We start from the raw sequence: 15,495 nt of genomic DNA, 5'->3' as shown, positions 1-15,495 counted from the left end.
AAAGTCACTTCAATCTGTTATTCAATATTTCCAGACGAATATGCAAATTGAGCTGGACCTAAGAGCTTTGCAGCAAAACCAAAAAGTAAACCAGGTTAGAAATCTGCCGTTACGGAAGCCAGCAGTGCGGAAACACCTTGGTCTTCTAATTGGTGCACCACCAACCTTCACCACCGTGACTCCTACGGGTTGATCTCTGAATACGGACTAAAAATAATTGTGAATATACCACCACATTTGATTAATAATGACAGGTAAACTGTAACGTAGAGGCCAGGGCTGTCGTGAGCGATACATAATCAATGAAAATGATTTTCTTACTGCATTAGTTAGGAGCTTAGCTACTGACGGTGAACAGGGACGTGCTTTTAACTGTTGGGAAATGTACTGAGAACTGACTACTCGCCGTGTTTGCGATTGTGCTGATGAAAGTTGTGAGCGCTGTGATAACCAGTCTAAATGTATGTTTTATTTTCTAGGCTGGTAACCAGCACATATATCAGCCTGTGGGTAAACCAGGTAAGCAGTAAATTCATATACTGTCATCTTGAATCCTTGATTACACGTCTTCTAGGAGCAGTAGTGAACAAAGATTTATGCCGGTATGTTCATACAAGGGGTAGATGCAATTCCAGGTAACTGCACATAGGTGTTTTAGTGCGCTGTGTGTTTAAATTCCCCGTGCGGTCCCCTGCGATGCAGTCAGCGAAGCCAAGAAGCCAAGAAAGTGTTTCATCGCAGGGAAGTGTCTGGAGGAAGCTGACTCGCTGGGTAGGACTTCACCCGGTGCGGAGTCCAGACGTGTAAAACGAAAGTAGACACCTAAATTTAGGTTTCTCAATCTCAAAGTGAATCACACCCAGGGTTTATGCCATGAAGAAATACGATTTTCCCAGACGTAAGGCAGCGTGTGTGGCGCTCAGCTGCGGTACGAAGGGCGAGTACCTCTCAGGTCTGGGGTAGGTGCACTGAGATGAGCAGCAGTTGCCCCACAAATGGATTTTCGAAGTAGCTTACTAAAACAGCCGCCTTCTCATCATCGCAGGAAAACCTGGTAAATTCCACAAACTTTTCTGTCTGCATTTCTTCAGTAGAAATACAGATTAAAACGGAGCTCCTGCAAACAATGGATTTACCGTAAGACACATAAAGATGTGCATCTCCTCTACTAGTACAGCAAAGCACGTGCAGCCTTTGTAGTGTTGACAGACCAAAATTAGGCAGGTACATCTGATACGTTGGTCCTCTAAAATGCAAATTGTTTCGTTAACCAGATCACGCAGCTCCGCCAAAGAAACCTCCCCGCCCTGGAGCCCCCAGCCATTTGGGCAGCCTCGCAAGCCTCAACAGCCCTGTGGACAGCTACAACGAAGGCGTGAAGGTACGTTGCTCCGTGTCACGTGAAATACGCTTCAGAAAATTAAACATTACTCCGAGATAGTTTGCTGTTCCTGAAGTGTAGAGACCGTGGAAAGCTGAAGTGACTAAACTTCCCAAGTAAATGTTGTCATGGGGCAAACACGCACTGGCAGCTCTCCAGGGAAGTGGGGAGTTAACTGATGGGCTCATATCCTCCATTGCTGTGATTCAGCACGTTCCTCACCTAGAACCTTTCCCAGGTGAGCTTATTTCTAGTTAGAAGAGCATACGAGATCTCCCGTAGGGACTCAGCCTCCCTGCTCGGCAGCTTCGTTAAGCAGGAAGGAGCCCACCCAGGGTTCCCAGTTACTCCAGTAGCACCAAAGTCTCCTGTCCTCGGTCACAGAGAAGTGAGACATGTCTGAACTGTGGTGCTCCCAAAAAGCTCCCAAAGCCCCGCTAGCTCTGGGGAAAAAGGGAAGAGGGGAAATGCGCTGTCTGACCTGTGATTGAGATACTTTCTAATGTGTTGTTTCATCTCCAGTAAATGGATAATAAAGCCAAAAATGAAACTTCCCAGTTTCCCAGCAGAGGGATGCTGCAGGGCGCTGTGAAACACAGCGTCCTGTCCCCTGTTGGCAGTTGGTGTGGATGGAACTGCTCCTTAGTATGTCAGTCACTTTGCAAATCGTGCCCCCAGGCGGTGTTCCCTGCCCCGGGGACTCCGTTACCTCTCTAATCTTCAGGAAAGAGAAACCTCAGAGTGACCTCAGGGCCTCCCGAGGGACACCGGTGGAGCTGTTCCTGATGCTGGCCGTTTCCAGGAGAGAATAGTGGCTGGGAATTCTCCCTCAGTAACGCTCTAGCAGAAACGCAGCTGGTCTATACACGGCGCCGGTTTATTATCTCGCAGCCTTTGCAGCTCGACGGATACGCCCCCACAAAGGCTGTTGGTCTGACGGCAGCGTTACTGCCCAGAGCGCTAAAGCGGGATCGCTCCTGCTGCTGCTCCCATTCTGTCAGCTGATGCCATCAGTAGCACCCGGGGAGGTGACGCGATGTATTTGTGCTCCAGCGCTTTCCCGAGAGGAGAAAGATGGGCTCCGCGTTGGAGCAGAGGCGAATACAGTGGGGCGATCCCTGCTGTAATACCACAGCTCGTTGCCGATAGTACGGCTCCTCGTGGAAGGAGAACCTCTGGCTAACGTAAGCCCTGCCAAGCCTGCCGGAAAGAACAGGAATCCGTGGTGGGGCAGCCACGGCTATTGTCATAAGCGACACTTATTTTAGATGGTTTAAAAAAATACAGAAAAAATCCAGGTCGTCTGACCCTGAAATTCAAAACTTGCCATCGGAGCAAAATGTTCAGCCACAAATTGATCGAGCCACTGCCCGCCCGTCTCATTCTTGCTCTCTTGTTCTGAGATTATCAGAATATTTAAGAATCACCGTAAATAGACAGCAGTGGCGAATTTGAGCAGGATTATCTATTATACACCGATGCCAGTGCTTTGCAAGCTGCCAAGCCTCAGAAAATGTCAAAAAGCAGTAACAGATGTGTTGCTAAACTTGGCTTCTCTAAAATTTCCTTTCTAAATGCTGATACTGGAACATGAAAAATGTTTTCTGAAATACGTCCGTGTGACAACAAACAAACCTGAGCAGCCAAAGTCATCGGTAATAACAAGTGAACAAGATTTGTGTACTAAATAGCTTCTTTGGCAGAAAAGGGCTGGTGGTGTTTTTTCTGTCAAGAGTTTTTTGAAATTGGGTTGGTTTATGCCCCTTCAGGAAAACAGTCCATTATTTTTTGATAGAATCATAGAATCGCTGAGGTTGGAAGGGACCTTTAAGATCATCAAGTCCAACCATTAACCTGCCCTGACAAAACCACTTCTGAACAATGTCCCCAAGTACCACATCGACCCTTTTTTTAAACACCTCCAGGGATGGCGAATCCACCCCCTCCCTGGGCAGCCTGTTCCAATGTTTAATAACCCTTTTATTACAAAAAATTTTCCTAATATCTGATTTAAACCTCATCTGACATAACTTGAACCCATTTCCTCTCGTCCTATCGCTTGTCACCAGGGAGAAGAGGTCAGCCCCCACCTCGCTACAGCCTCCTTTCAGGTGGTTGTAGAGAGCGATACGGTCTCCCCTCAGCCTCCTCTTCTCCAGGCTGAACACCCCCACTTCCCTCAGTCGTTCCTCATAAGATTTGTCCTCCAGACCCCTCACCAGCTTTGTAGCCCTTCTCTGGACACTCTCCAACACCTCAATGTCCTTCTTGGACTGAGGGGCCCAAAACTGAACGCAATACTCTGCGTTCTACTTGATAGCGTATAGCTTTGCTAATGTCTGCCCTCCTAAACTGAAGATGTTTCTGGGGTTCATTCCAGACTGCCTTTTCTGCACAGCCATTTCAGACTCCCATTTCAGTTTCCCTTTTCTGCAGAACACAAATTAAGAGGATTTGAACCGCTTCCCCTCCGGAGCCTTTAGGGCACGCACCAGGAAATAAACGGTTTTCTGTTACTTGCCGAGGCAAATTCAGCCAGTCCACACACAGAAACTCCAACTTCGTAGTCTGCAGAGCAATAGTGTTGATGTTGGGTGTAAACAAACAAACAAACGAAATTGTTAAGAAACGCAGATGTCCGTACTCTAGAAATGTTAGGGCCCGGCTGTAGGAATTCAGCGAGTTGGCTATAATCCATCTAGAACGGGTTCGTGGTAGTTCTTAACCCCAACTGTGATGAGCCATCGCGAACGGGAGCTGCGCGGTTAGGTGGCCGTGTATCTCCTGTCGTGACTTTTCTAAAGGAAAAAAAAAAAAAAAAACCAAAAAAAGAGTTTCGAAAGATGAATACGACATTTTCTTGTATAAAGGGAGCGGGGTTGCGCAGGACGTTGTTCCCCACCGTTGCAGAGGCCCTCTACTCCATTTACCACTTCGCTGCTCGCCCGACTGGCCTGCTCCTGTCAAGCTTTGCATGACCTCTTCCCCATGTGTTCAGTAAACCGTCAGCATGGGTGCATGGCACACACTTCCACTTCCACGCGGGTGCACAGCAGGCCCTCAGCACACGGTGCTTCCGTAACAAACGGACCAAGAGCTAACATGAATGACTGCCGATACTGTCGAGGACGCGTTTTTGCTGCAGGCTTTTTAACTGGTCTCTTATTGCTATACATGTTTTGGGTTTGGTTTGGTTTGGTTTGGTTTTTTTTGTTTTTTTCCTGCTGAGTTTTATTAATATTGTTTTTCTTTTTTCCCTTCTTTTGGTAAATTTCTTTAACCTTCCCCCACATTCTGCTCAACCATAGCCATGGAGGGTAAGCAGTGCGTGAGCGTGTGTGTACGTGCCCTGTTCCAGAATGTCTTTGCATGTGACTTTGCCAGATGACTGTTTTTAACTTCTTGATTGCTGAAACCAGTTAGAATCACAGCCTTTCCCTGGTGATTGAGGCAGTTACGATGTTCTCTTTCCGAAGGTGTTTTCTGATCGATACACTAGATTGAATCTCTCTAATAGTTGTCAGTACCCACTGTGTGAAATGCAACAAAATGCTGCGCTCCCTCCTTAGACAAAGTTTCGTGCGAGTATTGTGTAGTGTCTTCGGGGTGGAATCTCTGGTGCCTCCAGTGAAACACCTCTGTAGCCAGGACCAGTTGTAGGACCCAGCGGTAACCCAGTGCGGTGGGCTGAAATGCCGGGAGCCATCTCAGATGGACAGGGTGGGCGGCCGCTGCGTGACTGGGAGGAAATAAGCAATTTTTTAACCTGCTCCCACTGCGCGGTCACTTGGGCGTCCCATAGCAGTGGAGAGCTGTGGGGAACTGGGGTGCTTGTAGTTTCACAGTTCGGGAGCAGAGATACTGAGGACCTTACCGAGGAAGTTCGCAAAGTTTGCTTCTTTTCTCACCCAGGATTATTTTAGTCTGTGTTGGATTTAACTCCAGAAAAAAACTTTTTTTTTTTTTTTTTCTGAGGTGTTGGAAACAAACTCTATGAAAACATTCAGTGTTTCCCACCTGTACTGGTGACACCATTTTTGTTAATCTGCTGTGAATTTTCACTAACAAAACAATTAAATATACTGCAATATTTTCTCTTTACTATAGCAGTATAGTATGTTAACTGTGTGCTCTGATGTTGTTTTGGAGCACAAAACAACTTTCTGGAATGAGGGACCTGATACCTGTTGCCACAGCAGTGGCACTTGTCCATCAGTAGTGAACCACTTAAGACATATCGAGTACTCCGTACTCCTCGTTCCTCAAATTATTTTCTTCTCTGTTGTGGAAGTTATACCGGCAGCTCTTCAGGGAAATCCTGGTAAAAATTCCCTGGTGTCATTTCACAGGTCAGGTTCAGTCAGGGGAACTAAAGGAAGGTTCCTTCAGATCCGGGAGCGAGCGTGCTCAGCCAGGACAGGGGACCCAGGGGACCGGGCAGGGGGCTGGTGCCAATATGAGACCTTCCTGGCGGTCTGCGGAGGTTGGGAAGTTGCTGAGCCCCATCTGCTGGGGACAGGAGGTTAAACAACCCCTCTCCGCTTCCAGATTCAGCCGCAGGAAATCAGCCCTCCTCCTACCGCCAACCTGGACCGCTCCAACGACAAAGTCTACGAGAACGTGACCGGGCTGGTGAAAGCGGTCATAGAGATGTCCAGTAAAATACAGCCAGCTCCGCCGGAGGAGTATGTGCCCATGGTAAAGGTACGGAGGCAATTCCTAAAATCAGTGGTTTAGTTCTCTCCTGAATGAGGTCTTCAACTGACTCAGGAGAAACTTTCTGCAAAGTTGGAAGTAGAAAAGCTTTTTGTGTTTGCAGGGGGGTAACTTGTGGTCAGAGCACTGGAGCGTTGGATGCTGTTAGCAGTACCGTGGGGAACGGTGCTTTTATTGCCCGGCTTGCCTCTGCTTGTCCAGGGGCAGCGAGTCATGCGCTGCCTTCTCTGCATTTCATTCTTTAAAAAGAACTTTTTTTAATGAACGTGGCATTTTATTTTGACGGTGAAGCATGGAATTGCAAGTGGGGTTTTGAGAGTCCCTCAGCCACGTTCTGACTCCCTTCTTGCCCACGTGAGGGATTCAATTTATTGGTTGCTTCCTGCACTCTGACTACAAATCTCATTCATTCCAAGTTTTTAAACTCTTTTTTTTTTTTTTTTCTTAGGAGGTTGGTTTGGCATTAAGAACCTTACTGGCCACAGTAGATGAGAGCCTCCCCGTGCTCCCGACCAGCACCCACAGAGAGGTACGTGGAGCTCCCCTCACCTGATGCTCAGTCTGTGACATTTCAAGTTAGCCCCGGCCAGGACAGCTATCTGGGCAGGTTTTTGACTCACTGTTACAAACTCTCAGGTTATAATTCTTCATTAAATTAATTTTATTAGAATCCAATTGCTGTGTGGACGTAGGCTTCTCATGACTTAAGTGAAGACACTCAAACTGGATGCAGTTGAAGAGCGTACAACACACGCACTCACAAAGTTGACATAAAAACTGTTAGCAGCACTTGCACAGAACTTCTTAGTGCCAGGTGAATCTTTCATTAAACTACAGCTTGCGCACAAAGTCATTAAACAAGTAATTGAGCATAACTTGGTGCAGCTGGAAGGTTTTGATGAGATATCTCATAATAACCTAGTTCTGGATGAGAAGTGACAGATCTTTCAGTGAAGTTCATGAGTCGGGGGGTTAAACTTTTCCTGTAAAGCCTTGAGTGAGTGCGATAATGAGGAACCCAGAGAATGCTTCTTTAAGTGCCATCTGAGAGAATCGTCCTGACGTTAGCAATGTGGTTCTGTCTCCTGTATCTCACTTCTTGACCTGTTTTATTTTCCACAGCTACTTTTATGCTTCAGAGCTACTTTAATAATAGTCATTAAAAAAAAAATAGATAATTATATGGACCTGGAAACCTCCAAGATATGATTTGGGTCCCAGTGCCATTTAACAGCGGGGGGCTGAGTAGCTGACAGGGCCGCTCTCGATCTCCACGCAGCCTAGAGCAGCCGATGCTAAAATTCCGTCTGCTCCACGCGATGCCCATGGAAACAGCCCCACCTTTGATCGGAAACCTCCAGCAGGGGCTGTTGGAAACCTCCAGCAGGGGCTGTTGAGGGAGAGTAGATAGTGCCACTGCTCTGTAGTACCGCTGTCACGTGTGATGCTTTTAATGACTTAGCGAAGTTGACTGAATCTTCTTGTTCCAGATCGAGATGGCCCAGAAGCTGCTGAACTCAGACTTGGCCGAGCTCATTAACAAGATGAAACTGGCGCAGCAGTACGTCATGACCAGCCTACAGCAGGAGTACAAAAAGCAAATGCTGACGGCCGCTCACGCTCTGGCCGTGGATGCCAAAAACTTGCTGGATGTTATCGATCAAGCCAGACTGAAAATGATCAGTCAGTCCAGACCGCACTAAGTGCTGAGGGAAGAGTTTCATCAGTCTAAGAATTCTGCTTGCGAAAGGATGTTATTTCACCTTCCACCAGCAGTGAGGATTAACCCAGTGTAGTCCTGGCTTTCCAGCGCCTCTTGCTTCAGCAGACCTGACTGACAGCTGTTGGTTCTCTCTCTCATTACAAAAGTTTAACCGAGTTTTTATCATAAAGCCAAGCTGGTCTGGGATTCGAAAAGTGGCATTATCACAAGATGAAGTTTGTGCAGAAGTCCTCGGGAAATCACGGCTATGGAGCGCACTTCGGTTTTGTACCATCGCATGGGACACGCTTAGCCTGGAGCTGCCACAGGGTTACGGTCTCAGAGCCAAAACCGTCCGAGCAGCAGATCGGAGAAAGATATTGTGAAGTGAAGAATTCGGGGAAACCTCAGGGCTGAGAATTCTTGCCCACAGTATATGAACTATCCAGACTGGAATTTTTTTATTAGAACACTTACGTCGCAATATGCTAATCACAATTTACAGAGAAAGAATAAAAAGCTATATTTTCAAGACTTCAGTCATTTCAAGACAAACTAAAGCCCTCTTCATCTTCCTGCCTTTTACTTTTATGTGAATGTGTGAAGCATTTGTTTGGAACTAGCTGTAGAACACGACTGAAAACTCTCTCGTCTTTTTCACCAGAATAACGTGCCAGTTCTTTTGTAGCAATGTTGTTTTCCTTGGAAGCAAAAATGCTGCTTTGTACCAGAGCAATTCAGAGCTGCATTTAGAGGAGTTCTGTAACCATTCATGTCCCCCATTTTTATATAATTTATAAAGACAGATTAAAGCCATGTTGAATATTTTAAACCCACTGTAGTTAACTAACCCATCCTTTTGTCTATCTTGCCTGGGAGGAGTTACAGTAGAGCAGTGTAATTAGATTTTCCTTGGTTTTCCAGTTATGCCATCTGTTCTGTTAAAATAAAAACCACGCTCCCTTTTTGCTGTTGAGGGATATAAATTATTCTCAGGAAGAATATAATGAACTGTACAGTTACTTTGACCTATTAAAAAGGTGTTACCAGTGAAATTCTGGCTGTATGATTTCATGCGTGTGTTGTGTGCACTGCAGAAGAAACCACTGCAAGTTTTCTCTCCTTGGAATTTTTTCCCCACCCTAATCCACAGGCTTTTAGGAATTCACTTATGCAGGACTCAAGGAGCACAGTAAGCAGCCAAGGAGGGAATCCAAGATTTAAGTAGTCTTTCAGAAAGCAATTTTTCCTCCAACTATGGAGAACGGGAACAAGTCAGTGTTATCTGTGTAAAAGTGACTTATAATTACTTGGGGTCACTCCTTACACACTCCTTCAGGCTTTTCAAATCGATTTTCCCAGGGGAGGGCTTCTCCAAAGCAGGGAGTTGCATGGACTGAATTCTGCCATGGGCGCCTGCATCTCCTAAAATACAAATGAGCTCCAGTTTCGTGGGAAAATGGGGCAGTGCAGAGTGCATCCACTGTGGGTCTACAGATGTGGAACCACCCTCCTACACAGCTTCAGAGTTTTCACACACTTGGAATATTTTGCTAATGCTTAATTTTCATTTTATGATTTAGAATACACATTAAAAAGAGCCCTTGCCTTGTTCAGTTTTTCTGGGAAAGTCCTGTTCAAAAGTTATTTTAGAAATACATACTTTTAAGTTACTCCTTTCATATGTAAAGTTACACCATCTTCCACACGCACCCTTCAAGCAGTTTTCAGATATGTTCCTTAACTTTTTTTCTGGAAAGGCAAAAAACTTAGACCCCTTAGGCAACCTCAGCTCGGTGCCCAGCACTGCAAGGCTCCATCTGCTTTTAAATTATACCTACTTGTGAATTAGCAGGACCACAGCTTCAGCCTCTAACAAGGGCCTTCGGCTGAGCATTCAGCCTTTTTCCCCAGTCTTCCTTTCAATAACTGTCCTCCACTGTGGAACACACATAGTCCCTGCTGTGCCACAGCCTTTAGCTGCCCCTGGACAGGTTAAATCACCTGGCACAGGAAAGAGATGGAAACAGCCTGTTGCTAAAGCAGGAACCAGACCTGCCATGGCCCCAGCAGCTCCTGGCTGCAGGACCAACCAAGTGGTAGCACTTTTGCCAACTGCAATCACATCCCATGTTCACTGTCATGACATAACCACCTTTGTCCTCATGCTGCAAATGCAACTGGGAACCTTAACTGCCACTGTGCTTTACCTATGTCAAGTATGAAGAGTGAACAAGGAAAGCTGTAAAGCTGTAGGTTAACGTGCGACAACAGCAGTACTGGCACCTGCAGGTAACCCGGCCATCCTTCATCCTCTCCCCTTTGCACGCGTCAACGTACGAGACAAGAGTACGTTTGAATGTTCTTTATTACAGGCAGGTACAAAACTAATTAGTCAAAAAGACCAAAGCCCATGTCATCATCAGATTCCTCTGATTCTTCTTTCTTTTCCTCTTCTTTCTTCTCCTCAGCTAGAAAAGGAGAAAGGGATCAGGATTTTTCCACTTCATCATCTCAAAAGAGTCACATGCCACAAAAGACCACACAGACTGACAGCTGTGAGCAAGACACAAGCAATGCTGACAAGCCAAGCTGCCACCCAGGGAGACAAGTGTTATCACTACTAAAAAAGCAGTTTTGTGCCTTCAAAATTAATTCCTATCGAACTTAAAATGCTTTAAAAAAGCAGGTGCTCTCTCTTTAGCCATCAGAGGGAGGTCCTGATGGCATACCGAACGGCCAGCCTTAGTTCTGGGGTAACACTAATCCTATTCACCGACCCAAACTGAGGGGCGGAGGTACTCTGGAGCACCCACGTGTGTACACTGCGAAGCACGAACCGCACTGAAATTGCGGGGGGAAGAGCAGAGCTGACTCTCGAGCTGACAACGAGGAGCTTATTAACCCAGTGCTTCCTCCAGCTGAAGGCCCCCGCGCTGGAGGCAGAACCCCACTTACCGGGGGCAGCACCGCCCGTAGGGGCAGCGCCGCCGGCGGGAGCAGCCGCAGCCGGGGCGCCGCCGCCGCCCGCTCCTACGTTGCAGATGAGGCTGCCGATGTCGATGTTGGCCAGAGCCTGCGGAGAACACGCGGCGGTAGAGGCGGGTTAATGCGGGGCAGCCCCAGGCACCGCCGCCCCGCTCCGCACCCGCCCCGGGACGCGGCCTCCCCCGCGCTCCCTGTGCCTCACCTTAGCGAAGAGGCCCGGCCAGAACGGCTCCACGTTCACTCCCGCCGCCTTGATGAGCGCGTTGATCTTGTCCTCCTGCAACGAGAGCGGCGCTCAGCAGCCGGCCGGGCCCCCGCCATGCCGCTGCCGGCCATGCCGCGGCTCGCCGCCATCTTGTGGCGGCGGGGCCGGGGCCCGCACTCACCGTGACGGTGACCTCGTCGTCGTGCAGGATGAGGGCGGAGTAGATGCAGGCGAGCTCGGAGACGGAGGCCATGGTGGGGCGCGGTGCCAGTCGCCGGGGTGGGACGGCCTTAGCTTCAGCTGAAGGACACAGCACCTTGGGCCGCCAGGGAGGAAAAGGGCCGCCCCTCTACCGGGGAGCTTTATAATGGCGGCCGCAGCCAATCGCAGACCGGGCCACCTGAGACGCAACAAAGTCAGCGGCGCCGCTGTCCAACCCGTGACCGGCGGGGCGGTCCCTGAGGGAAGCGCTCCGCCAATCGCAGCGTACCGGGGGATGACGGGAGCGCCGGCGGGGCGCGGGTGGCCGTGGGGCGGCGCGGCGCGGCGCGGGCAGCCCCGCACGGCCTCTGGGGGGCGCTGGGCCTCGCACCCCGCCGCACCGCGGCCCCGTCTTCGGGCCCTGTCCCGCGGGAAGGGCGGTCCGGCCCACTGCCAGCTGCTCCGCGCCGCGTTAAACGCGTTAACTCCTCGTAGAGGTCTCTTTTCCCCCTTCTTGTCAGGAAAAAAAAAAAAACATATAGTCTCGTTGTCGCACACGGGAGGGAGCGGGGACTGTGAACTACCAAATAAAAGAAAATACAACACGGAATACGCGTCAGAGCCGCCGCGGTTGACGTACGGATTGACCGGGAGGTTGAAGCTGCCGGTGCTGCGTGTCGGAGCGTCCCCGCGCAAACCGCCGCCACCCGCCGCGGCGTACGGAACTGGCAGTTGGTGTTAACGTTCTCCAAAAAAAAAAAAAAAATCAGTATATGCCGTGTTCTGGGTTCAATCAGTGCTGTTATGTAGGGTGTCATCACTGTTAAATGCACTGTTTTTTGTAATGTACATATGTTAAAAGAAAAAAAAAAAAAAAAAAAAAAAAAAAAACAGAACGAGCCATTTGTGAAAACTCCACGTCCCGGCTCCTGCAGAACTCTGTCCCCTGACCGGCCTTAGCGAATTCCAGCACTTCACTCTGAAAGAATCATCAGATTATGGAAAATAAATGTTCTCTGATTGTTATATGTTCTTGAGAGATGCGCATTTGATGGGCATCACGTGAGTCGCACAGGGCACAGTTTATGTGACAGGCTGGGAGAGTTGGGGTTGTTCAGCCTGGAGATAAGAAGGCTCCGGGGAGACCTTATAGCCCCTTCCAGAATCTGAAGGAGCTTACAAGAAGTCTGGAGAGGGACTTTTTACAAGGGCATAGAGTGATAGGAGGAGGGGGAATGGCTTCACACTGGAAGAGAGGAGATTTAGATGAGATATTGGTACGAAATTTTTCCTTGTGAGGGCGGTGAGCCCCTGGCGCAGGTTGCCCAGAGAAGCTGTGGCTGCCCCATCCCTGGAGGTGTTCAAGGCCAGGTTGGACAGGGCTTTGAGCAACCTGGTCTGGTGGGAGGTGTCCCTGCCCATGGCAGGGGTTGGAACTAGATGATCTTTAAAGGTCCCTTCCAACCTAAACCACTGTAGTGATAGGACAAGGGGTAATGGTTTTAAACTTAAAGAGGGGAGATTTACACTAGATATAAGGAAGAAATTGTTTATGCTGAGGGTGGTGAAGCACTGGCCCAGGTTGCCTACAGAGGTGGTAGATGCCTCATCCCTGGAAACATTCAAGGTCAGGCTGGATGGGGCTTTGAGCAACCTGATCTGGTGAAAGATGTCCCTGCTTATTGCAGGGGGTTTGACTAGATGACCTTTAAAGGTCCTTTCCAACACAAACCGTTCTATGATTCTATGATAAATAAGTCAAGCTTTCAAAAATAAGCTTGAGCAAAATTATTCAAGGATTTGCAAAAAGCCTGAAACCTTAGAATCCTAAGATGACAATTTTCCATTACCAGCAAAGTGTATCCAACAGCCTTACAATTACTATTGTAATGCTCCTTCATAAAAATCTGAGGATTGATTAGACCATCGTGAGTTAAAACTAAGGTAGGCAAGAGGGACTTGACCTCTTCTATCTTTACCTTCCTCACAATCAGAAACAACTCAAAGTCTCACTAAATGAAGATTTGACACTACTTACTGCTGGAGGTGATAAATGCAGAGAGTTGCAGCACTTAGCTTGTGGGTACTTTAACCCTATTAGTGGGGTCGACAGCTCTGAATTTAAGCATTTACTTAAACTTCCTATACAATGCACAGGGCAAATGTCTACATTTTTAGTACCTAACTGACAGTAGCAAATAAATGCATCCTTCCATTAGGATGTAATATCCCGGGACCTCTGTCATTGTTAAGTGCTTAAAGATGGGATTTCACAAATGACTTGAATGAACCTGCCTTGTCTGTCCCTCACTCCAGCGTTGCCATGGCCTCCCATGTGAAAGCACTCAGAGCTGTGCCTAGAGGTCCATAGATTCATAGAATCCTCTAGTTTGGAAGGGACCTTTGAAATCATCAAGTCCAACCTTCAACCTAACACTGCCAAAACCACCACCATGAGACGATCTGACTGAAAACTAACAACTTTCAATCAAATGAAAAATGAACTTGCCAATGAAGGTGGTCTGGGAAATTAGCAACAGAAGTGTGCAGACAAACAACAAAATTATAGGCTTAGTAGAGACCAGCCATAATTTGCTTATGAAGGAAGTTCACATATAGTATATAACTACGTTCTAAACATCAGGAAGGAGAAACTGGAGTTTGTTCAAGGGCATCAGGATCTCAGAGTAACTCCTGCTACAGCACCTCTGGAAATGCACAGCTTGTCAATAGGCTAAAAAACCTGCAGAAGACCCAAGCTGTTAAATAAGAAAGGTTCCCTCCTAAGTGGATCTCACCAGATGGCATTTATATATGCAAGGAAGGAACTGAAGATTAGACCAGCCCACATAAGGAGCTGCTCAGATAGCTTTTACTTTCTGTCTAAAGGTACCGCCTGCTAAGAAACCCAACAATGTTAGATTCTGGATCTGAAACATCTGCTCCACTGAAAGCATCCTGCATTAAACAGAAAGTAACTGATTTTGTGGGATTTAAATAGTGGCGATCACAGAATCACAGAATGGTCAGGGTTGGAAGGGACCTCTGGAGATCATCTAGTCCAACCACCCTGCCAGAGCAGGGTCACCTACTGCAAGTTGCACAGGACAGCGTCCAGGCGGGTTTTGAATGTCTCCAGAGTGGGAGACTCCACAACCTCTCTGGGCAGGCTGTGCCAGCACTCTGCCACCCTCAAAGTAAAGAAGTTCCTCCTCATGTTAAGATGGAACTTCCTATGTTCCTATGTTTCCTAAGTTTGTGCCCATCACCTCTTGTCCTATCACTGGGCACCACTGAAAAAAGACTGTTCCCATCCCCCTGGCACCCTCCCTTTAAGGATTTGTAAGCATTAATAAGATCCCCCCCCAATCTTCTTTTCTCAAGACTAAAATTCTATATATCATTGCTCTCTTTAGACAGGGGAGGAAATCTAGCTTCACTGAACTTGCAGGTTCTCTCTATTCCAGGGATTCTTGTGGCAATGATCAGCATGTTTAGCGCTGTTGTACTGAAATTGAATATATGAAAGCATTCCTATTGCTATTTTTCCTATACAAGGAAAGGTGAATGGCCCAGCTTTTCCTATTCTGTAGGAAAGTAGGAATGGAAATTTGCTTGGACCCTAACAGAGGGAGGAAGAACACTGATAACAGTTCTGATATAACAGTCTTTAATCTAAAAATTATTGAAAATGCTGATGCATTGTTAAAAAAAATACGAAGACCTAAAATTTAAATGTGACGTTCACATAAGGTTAGGCTTTGGTTGGTAAAGATGTTAATTAAATGAGATTTGCCTACATCCTTGCTTCATGGCTGTCTTGCTGCATCTATTGAGTGACACTGATAAGGCTGCTCTGTAGGGGCTCAGAATAAAGTTATGATGAAAACAAATCACTATGTAATAAGAAAGCTAAAAATCCCCAGTTTTGCTGCTTCCCAAAGAGCTCTGAAGCCCAGCTACCCAGTCAGGACTCCTGGTTAATAAAGTTCAATTCTGAGGCAGACCAAGGGGTAAGGTCTAGAAATTTGCAGCGTTATGTGCTTTTCACCTCTGATCCTGTAATTGTCTATATTTTGTACAGTTTGTTTAACACATCGCTATCCTTTTGGAGCAGAACAGTCTTCATTCTAGATGAATCGATAGCAAATAGATGGGGGCTTAAAAAAACCCTAAAGCGTACATGCTTCTGTGTATTCTACAGTTCTAGGGTAGTGAGTTACTTCCAGGGTGATGAGTTACTGGGACTTGGTCCAGAAAGCCAATGTTCTGTTTTAGGATGATAATAAAATTGTGTTGTTA

General features: G+C 47.3%; 2 protein-coding genes across 2 annotated transcripts in view; one reads left to right on the top strand and one right to left on the bottom strand.

The window, feature by feature from the left end:
* Positions 1 to 8,848, top strand: part of PTK2 (protein tyrosine kinase 2) — a 165,846-nt gene extending 156,998 nt beyond the window's left edge. The window contains exons 27-31 of the mRNA XM_082498859.1: positions 480 to 519; positions 1,275 to 1,381; positions 5,930 to 6,085; positions 6,546 to 6,626; positions 7,588 to 8,848. Coding sequence (XP_082354985.1) covers positions 480 to 519; positions 1,275 to 1,381; positions 5,930 to 6,085; positions 6,546 to 6,626; positions 7,588 to 7,800 — 597 coding nt within the window. The 3' untranslated portion in view covers positions 7,801 to 8,848. The remainder of the gene's footprint in view (positions 1 to 479; positions 520 to 1,274; positions 1,382 to 5,929; positions 6,086 to 6,545; positions 6,627 to 7,587) is intronic.
* Positions 8,849 to 10,149: 1,301 nt separating this feature from the next.
* On the bottom strand, positions 10,150 to 11,341 carry RPLP1 (ribosomal protein lateral stalk subunit P1). The gene is made up of 4 exons (XM_082499612.1): positions 11,174 to 11,341; positions 10,990 to 11,064; positions 10,758 to 10,875; positions 10,150 to 10,270 (listed from the first exon to the last, which is right to left on the bottom strand). Exons 1-4 carry the CDS (start codon positions 11,243 to 11,245, stop codon positions 10,191 to 10,193), a joined length of 345 nt encoding a protein of 114 aa, XP_082355738.1. The 5' UTR covers positions 11,246 to 11,341; the 3' UTR covers positions 10,150 to 10,190.
* Positions 11,342 to 15,495: the final 4,154 nt, after the last annotated feature.

This window comes from Vanellus vanellus, assembly GCF_965231255.1.
Source record: "Vanellus vanellus genome assembly, chromosome: 2".
In the NCBI taxonomy this organism is placed as follows: Eukaryota; Metazoa; Chordata; class Aves; order Charadriiformes; family Charadriidae; genus Vanellus; species Vanellus vanellus.
Note: the sequence above shows the minus strand (reverse complement) of the source record. Positions and strands in the feature narration are given on the sequence as shown.

Coding starts and splice junctions, on each gene's coding strand:
- RPLP1 (XM_082499612.1), bottom strand. CDS start 11,245: ATGGCCTCCGTCTCCGAGCTCGCCTGCATCTACTCCGCCCTCATCCTG. Junction 11,065..11,173: donor ACGACGAGGTCACCGTCACG/GTGAGTGCGGGC, acceptor CTCTCGTTGCAG/GAGGACAAGATCAACGCGCT. Junction 10,876..10,989: donor GGCCGGGCCTCTTCGCTAAG/GTGAGGCACAGG, acceptor TGTTCTCCGCAG/GCTCTGGCCAACATCGACAT.